The sequence below is a fragment of the Dermacentor andersoni genome, chromosome 6 (assembly GCF_023375885.2).
Source record: "Dermacentor andersoni chromosome 6, qqDerAnde1_hic_scaffold, whole genome shotgun sequence".
In the NCBI taxonomy this organism is placed as follows: domain Eukaryota; kingdom Metazoa; phylum Arthropoda; class Arachnida; order Ixodida; family Ixodidae; genus Dermacentor; species Dermacentor andersoni.
In genome coordinates, this window is record NC_092819.1 from 57,151,652 (window position 1) to 57,167,732 (window position 16,081).

The 16,081-nt window shown below is 46.9% G+C and overlaps 1 protein-coding gene across 9 annotated transcripts in view; it reads left to right on the plus strand.

The window, feature by feature from the left end:
* sif (still life) overlaps positions 1-16,081 on the plus strand; it is a 305,006-nt gene that overhangs the window by 137,907 nt on the left and 151,018 nt on the right. For 5 of the 9 annotated variants that reach the window (XM_050171630.2, XM_055066570.1, XM_055066572.1 and 2 more), the window contains exons 4-9: positions 543-661; positions 1,080-1,145; positions 2,944-3,122; positions 4,554-4,792; positions 10,497-10,798; positions 14,304-14,769. In XM_050171630.2, coding sequence (XP_050027587.1) covers positions 543-661; positions 1,080-1,145; positions 2,944-3,122; positions 4,554-4,792; positions 10,497-10,798; positions 14,304-14,769 — 1,371 coding nt within the window. The remainder of the gene's footprint in view (positions 1-542; positions 662-1,079; positions 1,146-2,943; positions 3,123-4,553; positions 4,793-10,496; positions 10,799-14,303; positions 14,770-16,081) is intronic. The other 4 variants (XM_055066568.1, XM_072288749.1, XM_055066573.1 and 1 more) reach the window with 2 other exon arrangements.

A 16,081-nucleotide genomic window follows, 5' to 3' on the forward strand; every position in this document is an offset into this window, starting at 1 on the left:
AACACCGTGTAATGTCATCGGCGAACAATAATCAGAGGCTTTGCCGAAAATACTGTTGTTAGCAGCAGGTGTAGAACAGTAGTTGTATAGTCAATACAATACTGCCTGCCTTCCCGTGGGAGCTGTTGTGCGAAGGGTAACAATGTGGTTAAAAGACAAAACACTGTTTAACATTATTGAGAAAAGTAATCGCTTTTTTAATGAAAATGAGAACTTGAACTCTTGAGCCCCCGTTCTGTAAGGTGAAACTAGGAGAACGGTTGGTACGTGCCAATACTCACCCTGGATTCTAGAAGAACGATATGTTTTAAGTTGCTGATATGAAATATACAAATACATTTTGTGCTTGCTATCTTCTTTCTTCGTCTACTTGTTAGCAGTTCATCTAGAGAGTGTTTTTGTTCACGACAACCTACGTGTGGGCCGTCGTCCCACTTTTGTTTTCTTCTGTGAGCATCTATGACTGCAAAGACAATATGGTGTTCCTTGTTCGTGTCAGTGTTTTTTTTTGTCTTCATTTTTTGCTTCACTCGATGTTGCAGGCACCCGGCTTGGTCAGGCGTCCGAGTGCTTTGTCTACTGGAAGGATTCGCACACGGGTGACACATGGGGTCTCAACTTCACCTCACCTCTGGACGCCAAGCAGTTCCGAGAATGTTGCGTGCGTGTTGTCACTCTATCACCATCTCGTTCTTCTCTTGCTTGCCCTAACTAGCAGAGTAAATCTTCGCTTCTGCGATGCTCATTACGGAAGACACTGTTCGCTGAAGTGAAAGTGTCGTTCGCGTGAATCGCAAATGTATGTGATTGCGGTCGGCTCGGGGATTTGTAAAGTTCTTTTTTGCTGATATCGGTAATTTGTACGAGTGATCTATGACCACCTTGGACGTTTTTTCTGTATACGTAATTATTGGTCATAATAAGCAGCAAACTGAAACTGAACGAAGGTGGTTTTGTCGTCGTTTTAGGGGGAATGGATTAAAAATTGCGGGGACAATCGTCTAGTTTAGTGCAATTACCTTGGTGCAATCGACATTTTGTGCACATCTTTTCTCCTTTTTTTTCTTTCACTTCCGCAGTCCCCCGCCTTCAAGTTTTGTCGGAAGGCGTCTTCATCCTATTCGCTCAAGTTAGAACCACCAAAGGTACGTTACAGAACTGCTTATTACATGTTTTTGCATCTAGCTTTCAATAATGAAATATCTGTCGGGCCGCCTCGGTGGTTGTGTAGTTCTTCTGATGAACGCATGGTGGCGGGTTCATCTACCAGAAGTGGTGCTGGCGCCTCTATGTGGGCGCAACTTCGATTCCGGCAGCTCTTGTAGTCAGAACCCAACATAGAGTCCTCGACCACGTCGTCTGTTGTAGTCCTCGGCAAGATCGTGACGGCGTAATCGATCAACTTGTGAATTATTCAACTACTGAGTTGATTGTTGAGAAACAAGTAATTTTTTTCAGGGTCGTTTGTTGACACGTACTAGAACGCGTAGCAAAGCATAACACACAGTCGCTTTATCGCGATGTTCTGGTGCAGTGCGACGAAGATAAAATTTCATATGAGTATTAAAGTCACGTTCGGGGCGATTGGTCACTTCAATCAGAATAAAGGGCATAAGTACTTGTAAACGTTCTTTCCATCTTTTTTTGTGGAGAACGCAAGAACGTGACAGTAAACTTGGGAACAATAAATGATGAACCACCAAATTTGTAAGACGCTGCGTTCTTTCAGTAATCGCTAAGGAAGATGCGCAAAGTGACCCAATTTCGCGCAAATGTGTTAGGTGGCCCTGTTTCGCATTTATTGCGGCGATAAAAATCCACATTCGATGTACAGGGGGTCGTTGTGTGATCGAATTAAAGTTGGTCTTACGTGGTACGTGGCCTACATGTTGACCTAATTAAAGGTAAAAGGGCACGGAAGAGTATGTGCATTGATTCAATGATGAGCTTGCCTCGATCGAGTCCCAAATAACTTAATACTATAACAAAACACATTACTAAATAACATATTAAAGTACTAATATTACATTACTAATAACATTATTAAATAACATATTACTTACTGCACACAGACGCAAATGCAGGACACATTTTGCACTCTTTACCCTTTGGTGAAGGGTTCTCCATGTACTGACTTTGATGAAAGGTTCCAAGAAGCAAGATCAGCCTTATATTTATTATTGTTATCCCTGTTATTATCTCCCAGCTTATGTTTTGCTCTAGAACATACACAAGTGGAGTAGAGGAGTCGTTTTTACGTCCATATCTCTGCAGCAATCCGTTTATAAAATAATTACGGGGTTTTACGTGCCAAAACAATGATTTGATTGTGAGGCACGCCGTAGAAGGGGACTCCGGAATAATTTGGACCACCTGGGGTTCTTTGACGTGCACCGAAATCTAAGTACACGGGTGTTGTCGCACGTCGACCCCATCGAAATGCAGCCGCCGTGGCCGGGATTATAAGCACCTCGTTCTTAGCAGCGCGACACCATAGCCACTAAGCAACCACGGCGGTTAATCCGTTTATGAAAGAACAAAACAGAAGCACTTCCCTGCGATACGGACAAGTGGATTGAATGTGCAACAGAACAAAGCAGGGCATGGCAGGAAAGGGCATAAAACGGCGATGCATACATACATACATACATACACACACATACATACACACATACGTACATACATACATACATACATACATGCATGCATGCATGCATGCATACATACATACATACATACATACATACATACATACATACATACATACATACATACATACATACATACATACATACATACATACATACATACATACATACATACATACATACATACATACATACATAGCAGCTGACAGCAGTGGAGTGTCGTAATCGCCGAGTGTCCCCACGGCGGGCACAGTAGTGCGAGCGCCTTCTCTCTCTCTTCGTTTCCTCCCCGCAGCAGAAATCCAAGAACAGCAAGCGCAAGCCCCAGTCCACGCCCAGCTCGCCATCACGGGGTCGCTCCGAGCTGCAGTGCACCTGCATGACGGCCGAGAACTTACACCGGGCGCGAAACGGACGCGTCCGCTACACGGGCGGCGCGGCCACACTGCCCCGCGCACAGCAACTGTCCACCAGGTGGGGAACCCTTTCGGTCACCGAGTAGTGATTCGGTGCATGTCAAGGCGTCCAAGTGTATATACATTCTTTTTCTGGAAGTATGGCGCGAAACTAGCAAAAAAAAAAAAAAAAAGAATCGGAGGTAAATATTTACGTCACTTGGAGCCAGTTTATATAACTATACAAAAATAAGTAATTATGTACATTCACCACTTCTAGGTGACGCGCTGTACCACGGAAAAGAACTGAAAGATTTGTTGAAAATAGATGCACCGGTAATTGTTGAGTACGGGACCTTCCTAAGCATGAAATAGCACGAATGAATAGCCGTGATACAGAACAACTCGTCGAACTTCACGCCAAACCTGGTACGGCACCTTTTAAATCAGCTTTAGATTACTTTGCGCACAAAAGTGACTTATGACGTTTTTGGTTAGTAGAAGGTTACGTTTACATTCAGCGCCATGCTTGAATATATTTTTGCTTTTCGTCAATGGTATCAGCATTCAAAAGTGCGTTGTGTCTCCAGATGGAGTCACCGTAACTGAAATGGTAAGGAAAGATGCCCCTAAGGTTAGTAATGTGAATTTTAATTGAATCGAAATTTTGTTAATAACCGGGTTGGTGAGTACTCGCACAAATACGGGTGTGCCCCGCTGCCACGAAGCTCGGCCGGCCTGCGTCAAGTACCAGGATGATCCTACTTTGTCTTGGCGTACGAGTCGGCGTGAGATGCTACTACGGTTGCGTAAAATGGAGATTCTGTAAACAAAATCCGGGATGTCATGAAACGATTGAACATACTATGTAACACTGCCTGTACAACATTCATAGCGTGAAACGTCGTAAAGGTGATGGAAAGTTGCGCGAAGTCGGACAACCATACAACAAATGAAGATTACTCTAACGTCCACCTCTGATCGCCTTCCGAGCGACGCCAACTGGATAAAAGCATCACGGAAGATAGCGTAGCACACAATGGGCGAGCACTCCATTGAAACGATCAGCCGGTTGGCTTACAAGAACGCTGTGGTGATGACACGGATTATAATGGTACATTCAAATGGTCGCTTTCAAGCACTCCAGAGTGCTTTCGCTGTGCAGTTTACATTCGGCTTGTAGAAATCGAGACCCCGCGCGGAGCGCATTCCTCCAATTCGTTCAGAGTCCCGCGCTCCTAGCTGCTAAGAGCACTCGGAGCCGCTCTCAGCTTGGAGTCGGGAGCACAACCGGGACCCGTTCAATTCCGATTGCGCGACGACTCCGTGGCTCTCGGAACAAGCGGGGCGTTCCGCGCGCTTTCTCCATAGCTCCAGCGACGAGAGGCGTCCGCATCGCTGCAAACTGAGTCGGGACGTGGTGGGAACCGGTTGAATGCGCCGCATAAACGTGCCTGAAACTCTTCGTTCGTCTTGACTCCCGTTCGCGCGCGCGTCGTGGTATTCGCAGGCAAGGACTAGAGCACACCCGGTCGGGCACGAGCAGCAGCCAGGCCTCGGCGCGGGCCACCGCCCGGGCCCAGGCCGTGGCCGCGGCTCTCACCGCGTCCTCGAAGCAGCAGCAACAGCAGCAGCAGGATGCGGCCTCGAGCACCACCACGGCCGCGAGTGTGCACGGATCGGCGACGACGTCCAGGGCCACCGCGAGCGGCTCCGCGCATCGCCGCAGAGCCGCCGCCGCCGCCGCCTGTGAGTGCGGAGCATTGCGTCCTTGCGTACTTGGACTCTGAGATTGCGCCAGCGCGATTTGGGTGCTGTCTCGGAGGCCAATGTCAATGTCACGGCGAGAGCGTTTGAATGAAGGTGATGATGATGATGACGTTGATTAGTTTGGAGACTCTCCTGAAATGTCATCATCGTCATCAACGTCATGTGCATTATCATTATCATTATGTACATTATCATCATTATCATGGACATATTACTAATGTCGCGGGGATAATAGCATCGTCATCATAGGCATCAGCGTTATCATCATAATCACAAGGGCCTAATAAATTGGGATCATCATCATCATCATAGGAATTATCACCATAACGAGCATTAGTGGATCATCATCATCATCAAAGGTATCATCACCGAGGGCGTCACCATTATGATAGGCATATAGCAGCAGTATCCCGGGCGTCATGGCTGAGCGTCAACATGCGATTACCTTGCTCCGCCTGATGGACACACACATTGTGGGCACATCCGAAGGCATTGCGATGCCATTCGCAAAGCGCTAAGCATCGTTGAAAAGAAAGGTGTACAATAATTGCATTCTACCGGTGCTAACATATGAGACAAGTACTTGGCGGTTAACGAGGAAGCACGAGCAGAAGTTAAGAACCACGCAGACAGCGGTTGAACGGAAAATGTTAGACGTAACGTTAATAGATAGGAAGATAGCGGTGTGGACCAGAGAGCAAACGGGGATAGCCGATATTCTAGTTGACATTAAGAGAGAAAAGTGGAGCTTGGGCAGGCCATGTAAGGCGTAGAGCACGTAACCGGTGTACCATTAGAGTTACAGAATGGGTGCCAAGGGAAGGGAAGTGCAGTCAAGGACGGCAGAAAATTAGTTGGGGTGATGAAATTATGAAACCTGAAGGCGAAAGTTGAAATCAGCTAGCGCAAGACAGGGATATTTGGAGATCGCCGGTAGAGGCCTTCGTCCTGCAGTGGAGATAAAAAGATGATGACGATGAAGAAAGAAGAAGCATCGCATACTGGCCGGAAACCCTGATTCAGCAATGTGCACCGAGATAGGCAAGGAAATGCTCTAGCGTTAAAAAAAAAAGAAACGCAAGAGAGTCTTTGTAGGCGTCCAGTAGAAGCGGGCCGTGTGCGCGGCGATTTGCACTGGAGCAGGCGGTTGTCCTGGCCCAGCGGAAGACATGTCTTTTTTTTTTTAATGAACGAAAACCAGTTAAACCCGTCCAAATTTCTGGCTGAATCGCTGGTATCTTGTGGATTTTACTACTTCTAGGAGCATCACGTGCTCATTTCTGTCAGAAGTAATCCAACGCATGTATCGTCCACGGCGATACCAAACTAAAAGGCTCGCTTAGTGGGAACGGAATGGCTGCACTGTCTGTCGATACTAGGGCGACACCATCGGCTAGGAGGCGAACGCGGCGTGCAACTTCTTTCGCCGTTGAGCTGACAGAGGGCGCCACCGTTTTGTTGCAGCGAATTTCGCGCTTTCTGTTTCTTGGCGTCGCGGTTGTTGACGTAACTTTTGGATTTTTCTCCAGATGACACATGCATGCAAGTAATGCATCCAAATGGAGAATTAAAAGGCGCCCACCGCGAGATGCCATCTCTGTGCGAAATTTGTTCATGAACAGCCCAGCGCTCCAATCGGAAGAGTGGCCGGAGCTCCCGCTTACGCAAGTGTCAGTAGAGTGCCCTTGTGCAGCAGTGCGCATAACCACACGGAGTATTGGCCAAGAATCGGCTACTGGAACATAAGAAATTAAAGCGTGTTTAAATGTGAACGTAATGAACCTCAGATTGCACATAAATCAGTTAGTGCAAATATATTTTGGAGAGTGCAGACGAAAAAAATAAAGGCAGTACAAGTTGGACCAAAATTAGCAATAAGAAAAATATTAACAATATGGTCCGATCTTAGCACTGAAACTGCGTAGAATGGTGAAGGTAGCTCTGAATGGCTTAGCAAGAATTTTCATCGCGATAGGTTGTTCGCTGTGAAATCTCTTTCAGCCCATCGTCATCTTCCGCCGCTGACAGCAAAAATAAAGCTGATGTTTCGTTTATAGATGAAGTCGCTGCCTTTTACATTTTTATTTATATTTATTCCAGTTGTATCACTTATTCTTAGGAGCTCTGAAACAACTAAACCCGGACCCGGAACCATATTTTTACGTCAAAAACCACTTTACAAAATAAAATAAATAAATAAATAAATGAATAAATAAATAAATAAATAAATAAATAAATAAATAAATAAATAAATAACATTCCGACGCAGTCGAAATTCTTTTCGTAAAGGTTGCTTCTCACACTAGCATGACATGTTGTGGCGAAGCACGCTTTACAGGTACTTTTGTGCGTATAGGAGTTTCTAACGTTAGACGGAAAATTATGTAGCCTTGTCAATAGAAATTCATCAGACAAGGTTAATTTTAATTTCATTAGTCTGCATCGTACAATGATCTTGACTTCTTCACCACGTTTTGGCTACAATGGTGGAAGATACGTGCCCGTACGAGGACGTAATAATATATTTTTTATTGTTAATTTTATTGCTAATAAGATTTTATCTTGGAATCAGAGCCGAATGTCACAAAAGCAGTTAATGATGCTGTACGTAACTTTGTAGAAATTGTTTAGCATTCTTATGTTACTGAGCTCGCTCAGTAAGCCGAGAGTAAGTTAATGGTTTAGGGAATAGCTTGTGATGTTCGACGGTCCTCCTGGGTAGACTTGGTTTGTATCTTGGGACATGCAGATGTGCCTTGCGGTCATAACCAGGGGTAAGATATTGTAAGATTGTTTTTTCTTCTCCGGTCTATTGACCGGAGAAGAAAAAGTATATCACAAAAATTGGTGATATTTACTGAATAGATAAAGTATGCGATACACAGCAGAATCGCTCTGCTGGTGGGAATAGGGTGGTGGCGGTGGGGGTAAACATGACATCTTGCTTTCCCGTAGCACAAAATGTCTTAATTAAAAAGAAGAAGAGCACCTATATAGCGCCTGGCAAACTACTGATGCTTCTATTTCGCTCACTTATCTTAACCTCCATGTTTTGGGTAAAAGACCATTTATGGATGGCCAACCGAATTTCGTTCTTCAGCATATTTTGACCCTTATGCAGCAGTAGTTCAGTTTTCGCAGTAGTCGACACTAGTTTCTCGCAAATTTCCTTACGGTAGATCTGAGCCCCACCTTTGATGTGTTCGAGCGGGGCTGTAAGCTAACCGTCTCACGATAGAAATAAGAATAAATTGTGTGGTTCTGCCTTCTGTTGCCGCGAATGAAAAAAAAAAATGCTTAAGTTAGCCAATGCGTGAGCACACCTTGGCAATGTTCGAAAAATAATCTGACGGCGCTTATTTTACGAATCTCAGGGACGGGACTCCTGTGCCAGTTGCGACGCCTTGATACAAACGCCAATTACCTGCGCCAAACTGCGCCAAACACAGAAAATTGACCGAACTTGCTTCACGCTGGATCCAAATTGGCTTAGGCATGTGTGCTGTGGCAGTGGCTGCGAACAGCGAATGGATTCGTTGCCCTAAAAAGAGGGCAGCAGTTCACATTCCGCACAACGCACGATGGCGCCTCCCGTAGTTCCTTGTAATTTTCGCACTGGACTTTCGGCGCTTCCGGCAAGTGACCGGAAGCATTTATGCATTTATAATATATATATATATATATATATATATATATATACATTGCGCTAATTTTAGCAATGTTGGACGCACTATTGCAGAATGCATGTTTTTTACTTTATTGCTACAGCTGATTAAAATGTACAGGCACTATTACCCAAATTTTTTGTACTTGACGGTTTCAGCATCAGTGTAATCCGCTTCAGAAGTCGCATTAAGATGAAGCTATAGCTCGGGCGCTCCAATTTAAATACATGTAAAAAGAGAATTCGTTTTCCTCAGCAACCACTGCACTAAATTTTATGAGGTTTGTTGCATTTAAAAGAAAACCTTAAAATATAGTGACTGTTGGTTTCGAATTTTCGATTTAGGTCATCAATATTTTATAAAAAATTAGCAAATATTGAAAAATTTTCAAAAAAACAATACTATAAAGTTTACAACTCCGTAACTCTGCAACGGAAAATGATAATACAATTCTGTGAGTTGAATCTGATAGAACATCTAAATCGAGCACAATTTATTTGTTACACATAAATCGAGAGAAATTTAGTAATATGGAAATACAGCTTTTCCAGAACCCTTGTAAACAACGTAACAAATTTACGGAAGATATAAATTGACCTGTTGAATTTGTCCGCTTTGAAAGATCTAATTGAGGCCGTTTACAGAACCGTGATATCTGCTCTTGATGCAAAGCTATGAATTTGTAAACTTCGTGCTTCAAATTTTCAAACTTCCAAACTTTTGAAAATGTCTTAAACGAAATTTAGGGCCTAAATCGAAATTTCGCTTCCAACAGTCACTAGAATTCAATTTTCTCTCTCAAATGCAACAAATCTCATTAAAATCGGTCCAGGGGTCATCTCAGAAAAACGTTTTCGCGTTTTACTCGTATTTGAATAGGCTGCGTCGGAGTTTGGCCCGAGCTAAAGCTTCCTCTTAAGACGTTGCTTAAGACAGTTGCAGTATACAGCGATCGTGTTGGTTTATTCTGTATACCGCAGTGGTTTTGAAATGCGCTGCCACATTCCACATTTCGTTATTCCACCGAAATTCAGATTGGTCTGCTCCAAACTCCTTCAAAACGCAATTTTGTCTGATACAAACTGCACTAAAATGCAATTTCGTCTCCTCCAAACTGTTCCGAAACGCAACTTTACTTGCTCCAAAAATTGCTCCAAAATGACGTTGGACAGTCCCACCCCTAGAAGATGAGAGAACATATAACGTATTGGTAACTCGCAGACCTGAGTGTGTTTAGTCGCAGAGATGCAGGCATCCAAGTGGGGTGCACCGCCTGAGGCTATTGCACCCAAATCTTTGCAGACGGCCGTTTTTTGCATTTAGCGCAAATCAGAATACGCCGGCAGGAATATATCATTAACGATTCTGGAGGTGGTAAGGTCGTACGCGAGAGAAAAATGTTTTTCGTCTCAGGCCTCCATATTACACCATGGTGGGATTTATGCGAACTCCGGAGATGTTCATGCGGATCCCAGAACTATAAACGTAAAAAAAAAATTGACCTTGACGACTGCGCGAAGCCGCATTCCTGCTGCTTGTTTTCTGACCTCTGCGGGATATTGAGATTCACGCTTCGGTCGTTACCCTACGGCGTGCCGTAGCGTCAGTTACACGCCCTCCCCCCTCTTTTTTTCTTCTTCTCCGTTTTTGTCTGCCTCTTCATTTGCACTCCACTGTTGAACAACTTGCTATCTTCGTTCGTCCCTGGAAGCACAGATTACTCTTTGATCCCAATGGAAATGTTCTTCTCTTTAAGCAACATCGGCTCCACTCCCGTTATTCACAGCCACTGACACAAGACGCGGCCTAGCCGAGGGACGAACAGCAGGAGCACCGGTTTCAAAACGCGTCTAGAAGCCGCGGGCGCCTCGTTAAAAGGAGAGCGCCCACTTTTCTCGCTTAGCGAGAAATCCTTCACTGACGCAACCCCCTAAGTTGGAGATATTGGCCAACTGGCGGGGGGATCCCTCGGTTCGTGCCGTCGCTAATAACACCCCGTTCATCCCACTTTTTCGCAGCGGGTTCCCGGAGCGGCGGCGGTGGCGAGTCGAACCGCTTGCGGGACCAGTACGCGTCGCGCAAGGAGCAGGCCAAGAGCGTCGACTACAGCCCGTCCAGCCCGCAGCTGCAGGCGTCCGGCCGCTCCAAGAGCTCGGACAACGTGTTCGAGGAGGCGTCGGGCAGCGCGCGCGGAGACCTGGCCGCGCTCAGCTTGGACTCCAACACGCTCAAGCGCATGCTCGACCCGCTGCCGCCCTCCTCTTCCTCCTCGCCCGACCAGCAGCAGCCGCCGCCGGCACAGCAGCCGCACATGCACCAGGTACGACACCGAGGGCTCGGCTCGTCCTGTCCCAACACGAAGATAGATAGATAGATAAATAGATAGATAGATAGATAGATAGATAGATAGATAGATAGATAGATAGATAGATAGATAGATAGATAGATAGATAGATAGATAGATAGATAGATAGATAGATAGATAGATAGATAGATAGATAGATAGATAGATACGGATTTTCTTTTTTTGGGGGGGGTGGAGGAGCATCAAGGAAGAAAGGGCTGCTGGTCTCATCATAACTGTCTAACGTTCCTGATGAAAGGGAACATGCGCCGATCAAGGCTGAAAACGATAAACATGAAGTTTCAGCCGTCCACGCGAATGACTTGTGAAGATGGCTCGCCTGTCTGGAATTGGAACGCCAACGTTACGGCCCACGTTTCTACCAACGTCATCGTTTCGATCCTAGCATAAGCAATGCCGAGACGTCAACGCTAAGCCTGGAAGCGTTGTTCACCGGTCTTGCTTACGGCGCAAACACAGATTCTTGTTTGGCCTCCACACGGAGCCTTGTTCGCAAATCTGCTGTGTTGTGGCCGAACGATATTTTAATGTTTCATCTTCGCTTCCGTTTGTCCCTTTCTCTAATTGTTGTCAAATACACGTATACCGCGAGCTCGAATCTTGCTGCGAAGCTATCAGTGGTGATTAGGAATATAACAATGGATCTGAAACCTTCCTACCGCGCGAGCTACTTGAAAGCTACTATGACCGTGGGGTGATCGACAACAAATTCGCAAAGACACTGCAGCAGTTCTTGCATGATGTCCAGAATAAAGAAAAAAGAAAGAAAGAAAACGTCTAGTCTGTTTCTTGCGTACGGCTTCTGTCCGCACCACATGCGTTTTAATGTCAGTATGCGTAAATGTTGACGTGTGAAACAGAAACTGCCACGTTTATGGTCAATATAACCTTAGGGAAATTGTTACATTAGCAACAAGTTAAGCTATCCAAGGACAAAGCATGTCAGCAGTAGTGATTGATCCATGTGACTACATTGCCGCTGTTTCTGGAGCACAGTGCGTGGAAAGCGAACATGATAACTGTCAGTTCAACGTGGTCGTGCAGCTGAGACATGTGCTTCGTTTGTAAGGCGGCTTCCGCCGAGAAATCAAGTTAGCAAAAGTACCTTCACACGAGTATGCATGCATTGAAAGCAAAAGAGGTGGCGGGAGTTGTGTGCGCCGGAAATGTGAACATAGTAAGTGTTGAGGCATGCTTACCAGCGTTTACCATTCTTTGTATAAGCTTTTGGCGTCGAATGCTCCACTTCCTTTTCGAGCACTACGCCCAGTCTCGGCCACGGACTATTTTTTCCTTTCCCCTTCGCGACCTCCTCCGCGACAGGCCGCGAGCTGGAGTAGTTACGATCTACAGATTGAGGAACACTGGGCTTTGGACAATGGAGCAAGCACTTCTCTTTAGCCGACTCGATTTACTGTACGCCAACTCACCAACTTTTGCACCTTTACCTAAACAACACCCTTCCGTCTCGTTCCCGCTTATGGTCGTCAGCGTTGAGGGAAAGTTAGCCAAATTAATGATGCCAGGAAAAGCCAGCTGCTGCCATGAAATATACAAGTCTACTTCTCAAAACGTTGGCACCTGGTCGCTGCATCCATTGTTGAAAATTTCAAGTTTCCATCTTACTAATGTATTGGTTGGGCTGATTATTTAATAGGTGATGTTGAAAACGTGACCTCTATGATGCGCTTAAGGCTTGCGAATCGCTTCTGGTGCATGAAGCAAGCAAACGCGTATCCTTCTAGATCTGCTTATGTTGTTGAGAGAGAGCGGTCTCTTGGGGCATGGATTTGGACACCACCTGTTTACGGTGTCATACACTCTCAAAGCTACGCATGGCTAGGACAGAAGAAGTCGTAGCGTTGGGTTCTGGACACATTCTGAGCTGGTCTTCTCTTATGCCTTGCTAAAGCGCTGTAGACAGGCGTATTCTTTTGTATGCGAAGGTTCCTTTGCCTACCTCCTTAAAACTTGGCGTGGGTGGGTGCGTCGGTTGGTTTGTCGGTCGCTGGTAGGGTTCTCGCTAAGTAGGCTCAGATGAGCTCAACGTAAGAAATCGCTCAGTAATAATGATAATATAATTACGTGTCCGAAGGGGGGGATTTGAACGAGGCTCCCCAGGCACAATAGCCTGATGGTATAACGATTATGCTACACACACAATCCGGTAACATCCGCTGAATTCTCAGCTTTACCGCTCTTCAAAGTCGGGAGCTAGCGCTCCGAGATGATTGAAACGTGCGTTACCGCTTAGAAACGCGCGTAATAAATATCATAATATATTTGTCGCCCTCGCCACCCTTCACTCGCGACAGCTAACGCTTCGAGACAACTGAATCGCTCGCTTACGCTAGTAAAACATTAAATAGCAAGTTCAGTGCTATTTTTGTGCCAAACAAGTGCTTCGCGTGAGCTGGTTGCCACAGTGAGCGGGTTCTGGATAATTTCCTTTTTTGAAGAGAAGTTCTTCCTTTGGCGACTTCAGATCGATTTGCGCTTCATGGGATTTGTGTTTCTGACAACTTTCGTCTTGTAATTCAGACGATTTCAGGCCTTTTAAAGAAGGAAGCAGGCGTCAAAATGAAGCTTGGATTGAAAAGAAAGACGCACTGAGTTACTGGAGAGCCTCTGTAGCAGTAATAATGCAAAATCAGCGTAAGAAGGTCGAAATTACAACCAAAGATGGTCCAGATGGGCCGGCACCGGAGTGCAGTCTAAAAATGTGTACCGATCCCGAAGCTAGTGCAGGCTAAACAAAACCCCGAATGATACACTAATGCGCCCCTGAAGACCTTGTCTTTCTTCGATGTGAACTGTTGTTGAGTTGCCTTGCTTTTTTCGTTCTGCGCCGATAATGCGACCCTGCCGGTTTTGTCTTGCATAACGCATAACCGCAAGCGCGTGCGGTTATGCGTTATGCATAGCCTTTTTTTTACGGGCGCCGCCGCCTCCGCCGCAGCAACAGCAGTACCGGCGGTCGGTACCCCCCCCTTTTTTTTTCGTTCTGCGTCGATAATGCGACCCTTGCGATTTTCTCTCGCATAACGCATAACCGCACGCGTGCTATATATGCGTTATGCATCACCTCCTTCTTACGGGCGGCGCCGACCCTTCCGCCGCAGAAACAGCCGCACCGGTGGTCGGTCCCCCCCCCCCCCCTTTTTTTTTTCGTTCTGCGTCAATAATGCGACCCTTGCGGTTTTCTCTCGCATAACGCATAACCGCACGCGCTTGCGCATATGCGTTATGCATAACCTCCTTTTTACGGGCGCCGTCGGCCCTTCCGCTGCAGCAACAGCAGCACCGGCGGTCGCCCCCCCCCCTTTTTTTTTTTCTTCGTTCTGCGTCGATAATGCGACCCTTGCGGTTTTCTCTCGCATAACGCATAACCGCACGCGCGTGCGTATATGCGTTATGCATAACCTCTTCTTTACGGGCGCCGCCGCCCCCTCCGCCGCAGCAACAGCAGCACCGGCGGTCGGTTCCTTCGGTGCAGCACGGCTCGACGACGCCGCGACTCCGCGACCGCGAGCACCGCTCCGAGTCGGGAAGGAGGCGGAGCCTGGAGCGGAGCGTGGGCCTGGACCTGGCCGACGGGTCGCCGCCGTCGGACCACTTCCTGTACGACAACCTGTGCTACGCCACCACACCGCCCAGCTCGAGCAACGACACCAGCTCGGACGAAGGGGGCCGGGAGGCCGCCGCTGCCGGCGTTGGCGTCGGCGGTGGCTCGGGCGGCGGGAGCGCCGTCGCCTCGGGTCTCGCCACCCCGCGGAGGCAGGCGTCGCACGAGGAGTCGCCCACGAGCAAGCTGCTCATGGAGTACGAGACGCACCTCAGGAACGCGCTGGCGCGCGGAATGGACGCAGAGAGCTATAGTCTACACACGTTCGAGGCGCTGCTCACGCAGAGCATGGAGAATGTCGGTGAGTTGAACGACCCTTCCTTCCTTTCTGTTTTTTTTATCTCTGTCTCCTTATTTTTTGTTGCTGTGATCCCTTCTTTGGCTACCGACAGTTCCCTCGCTACCCTTCGCTCGTACCTCTTCTTTTTTTTCGGAATGATGTAACGCCGTGGTTGTAGCAGCATCGTCCGGGGAAAGCGAGCGTGACAACCCGCGCTTTATTGGGCTGCGCGTCTCTTCGCATTAGAGCTCGGGTCTCTTGGATTTGTGATATCAGATTCCCAACACTCTGTGCAGTCCAGGGCAATCCGGGGTTGCTCTTCCGGACATTGTCGAATTCCGCCATGTTGGCGTTTTGAGCCAATCAGAGAGGGCGTAACAGCCCCGCGGGCCAGTCAGAACACACAAGATGGCGAATTCGACGTTCCGGCGGATTTTTACAATGAGCAGAATAGCAACCTGCTTGGAACGACAAGTCAAAGAGACACAGCATCGTCTGCTTATTTGCGCGCACAGATTTCGTGCGCAGTTCTTGATTCTCCAGTCTTCCTTCGGTTACTCTTTACACGGACGTGCTTCTTAGGTGCTGCACTTCCCGACTGCTAACTGCGAACGCAGACCGCTCCGGAGTTCGGATACGCAAGAACTTTATGCTCGAGAACTTCCTTTTGCTAATTTTTTTTGTCAGTGGTGGATGTCTTCATTGTTTCGGTGTCGCGAGTGGTTGGTAACGTGTACGTTTTCACGAATTAACCTTACGTACCACCGCGTTTGTGAAATCGGGCCGATAACCTCATTCCGACAACCACTGAGTTTGTGGCGACGAAATGACATCTCGCAGCGTCAGTTTCCGCGGAGCAATGGCTGCTAATCACGAAGGCCATGTTTTAGCGTACTGCAGGTATACCGGAAGCGATTGCAGGGGCCGAAAACACGTCATGGCCGCCATCTTCTTTACACACCGTACATGACGAATGAGTTTAGCGGAAATCCTCAAAGGGGAGGAAGGTTCATGGAAAGGAATAATGGCATCATCCCGACATCTTCGCTGTGTGTCTGTAGCTTCGTAGAACCACAGCGCGTATGGAAGGAGGATGTCCCCTACGGTTATCGCTGTGTGAATTCCTCTGCATTTCATTATGATGTACTGAGTTGTGCTCCAACTTTTGCAGCAGCAGACACATTTCTCGTCCTGCTGCCAATATTTGCTCATGTATGTGTTCTAATGATGATTTGTAATCACATCCCCGTTCCAAACGGGGTGGCGATAAACTATTCAGTGAAACTCCTTTAGCTAATCAGGTGTTACTATACGCGGAGTTTTATTTTATAGT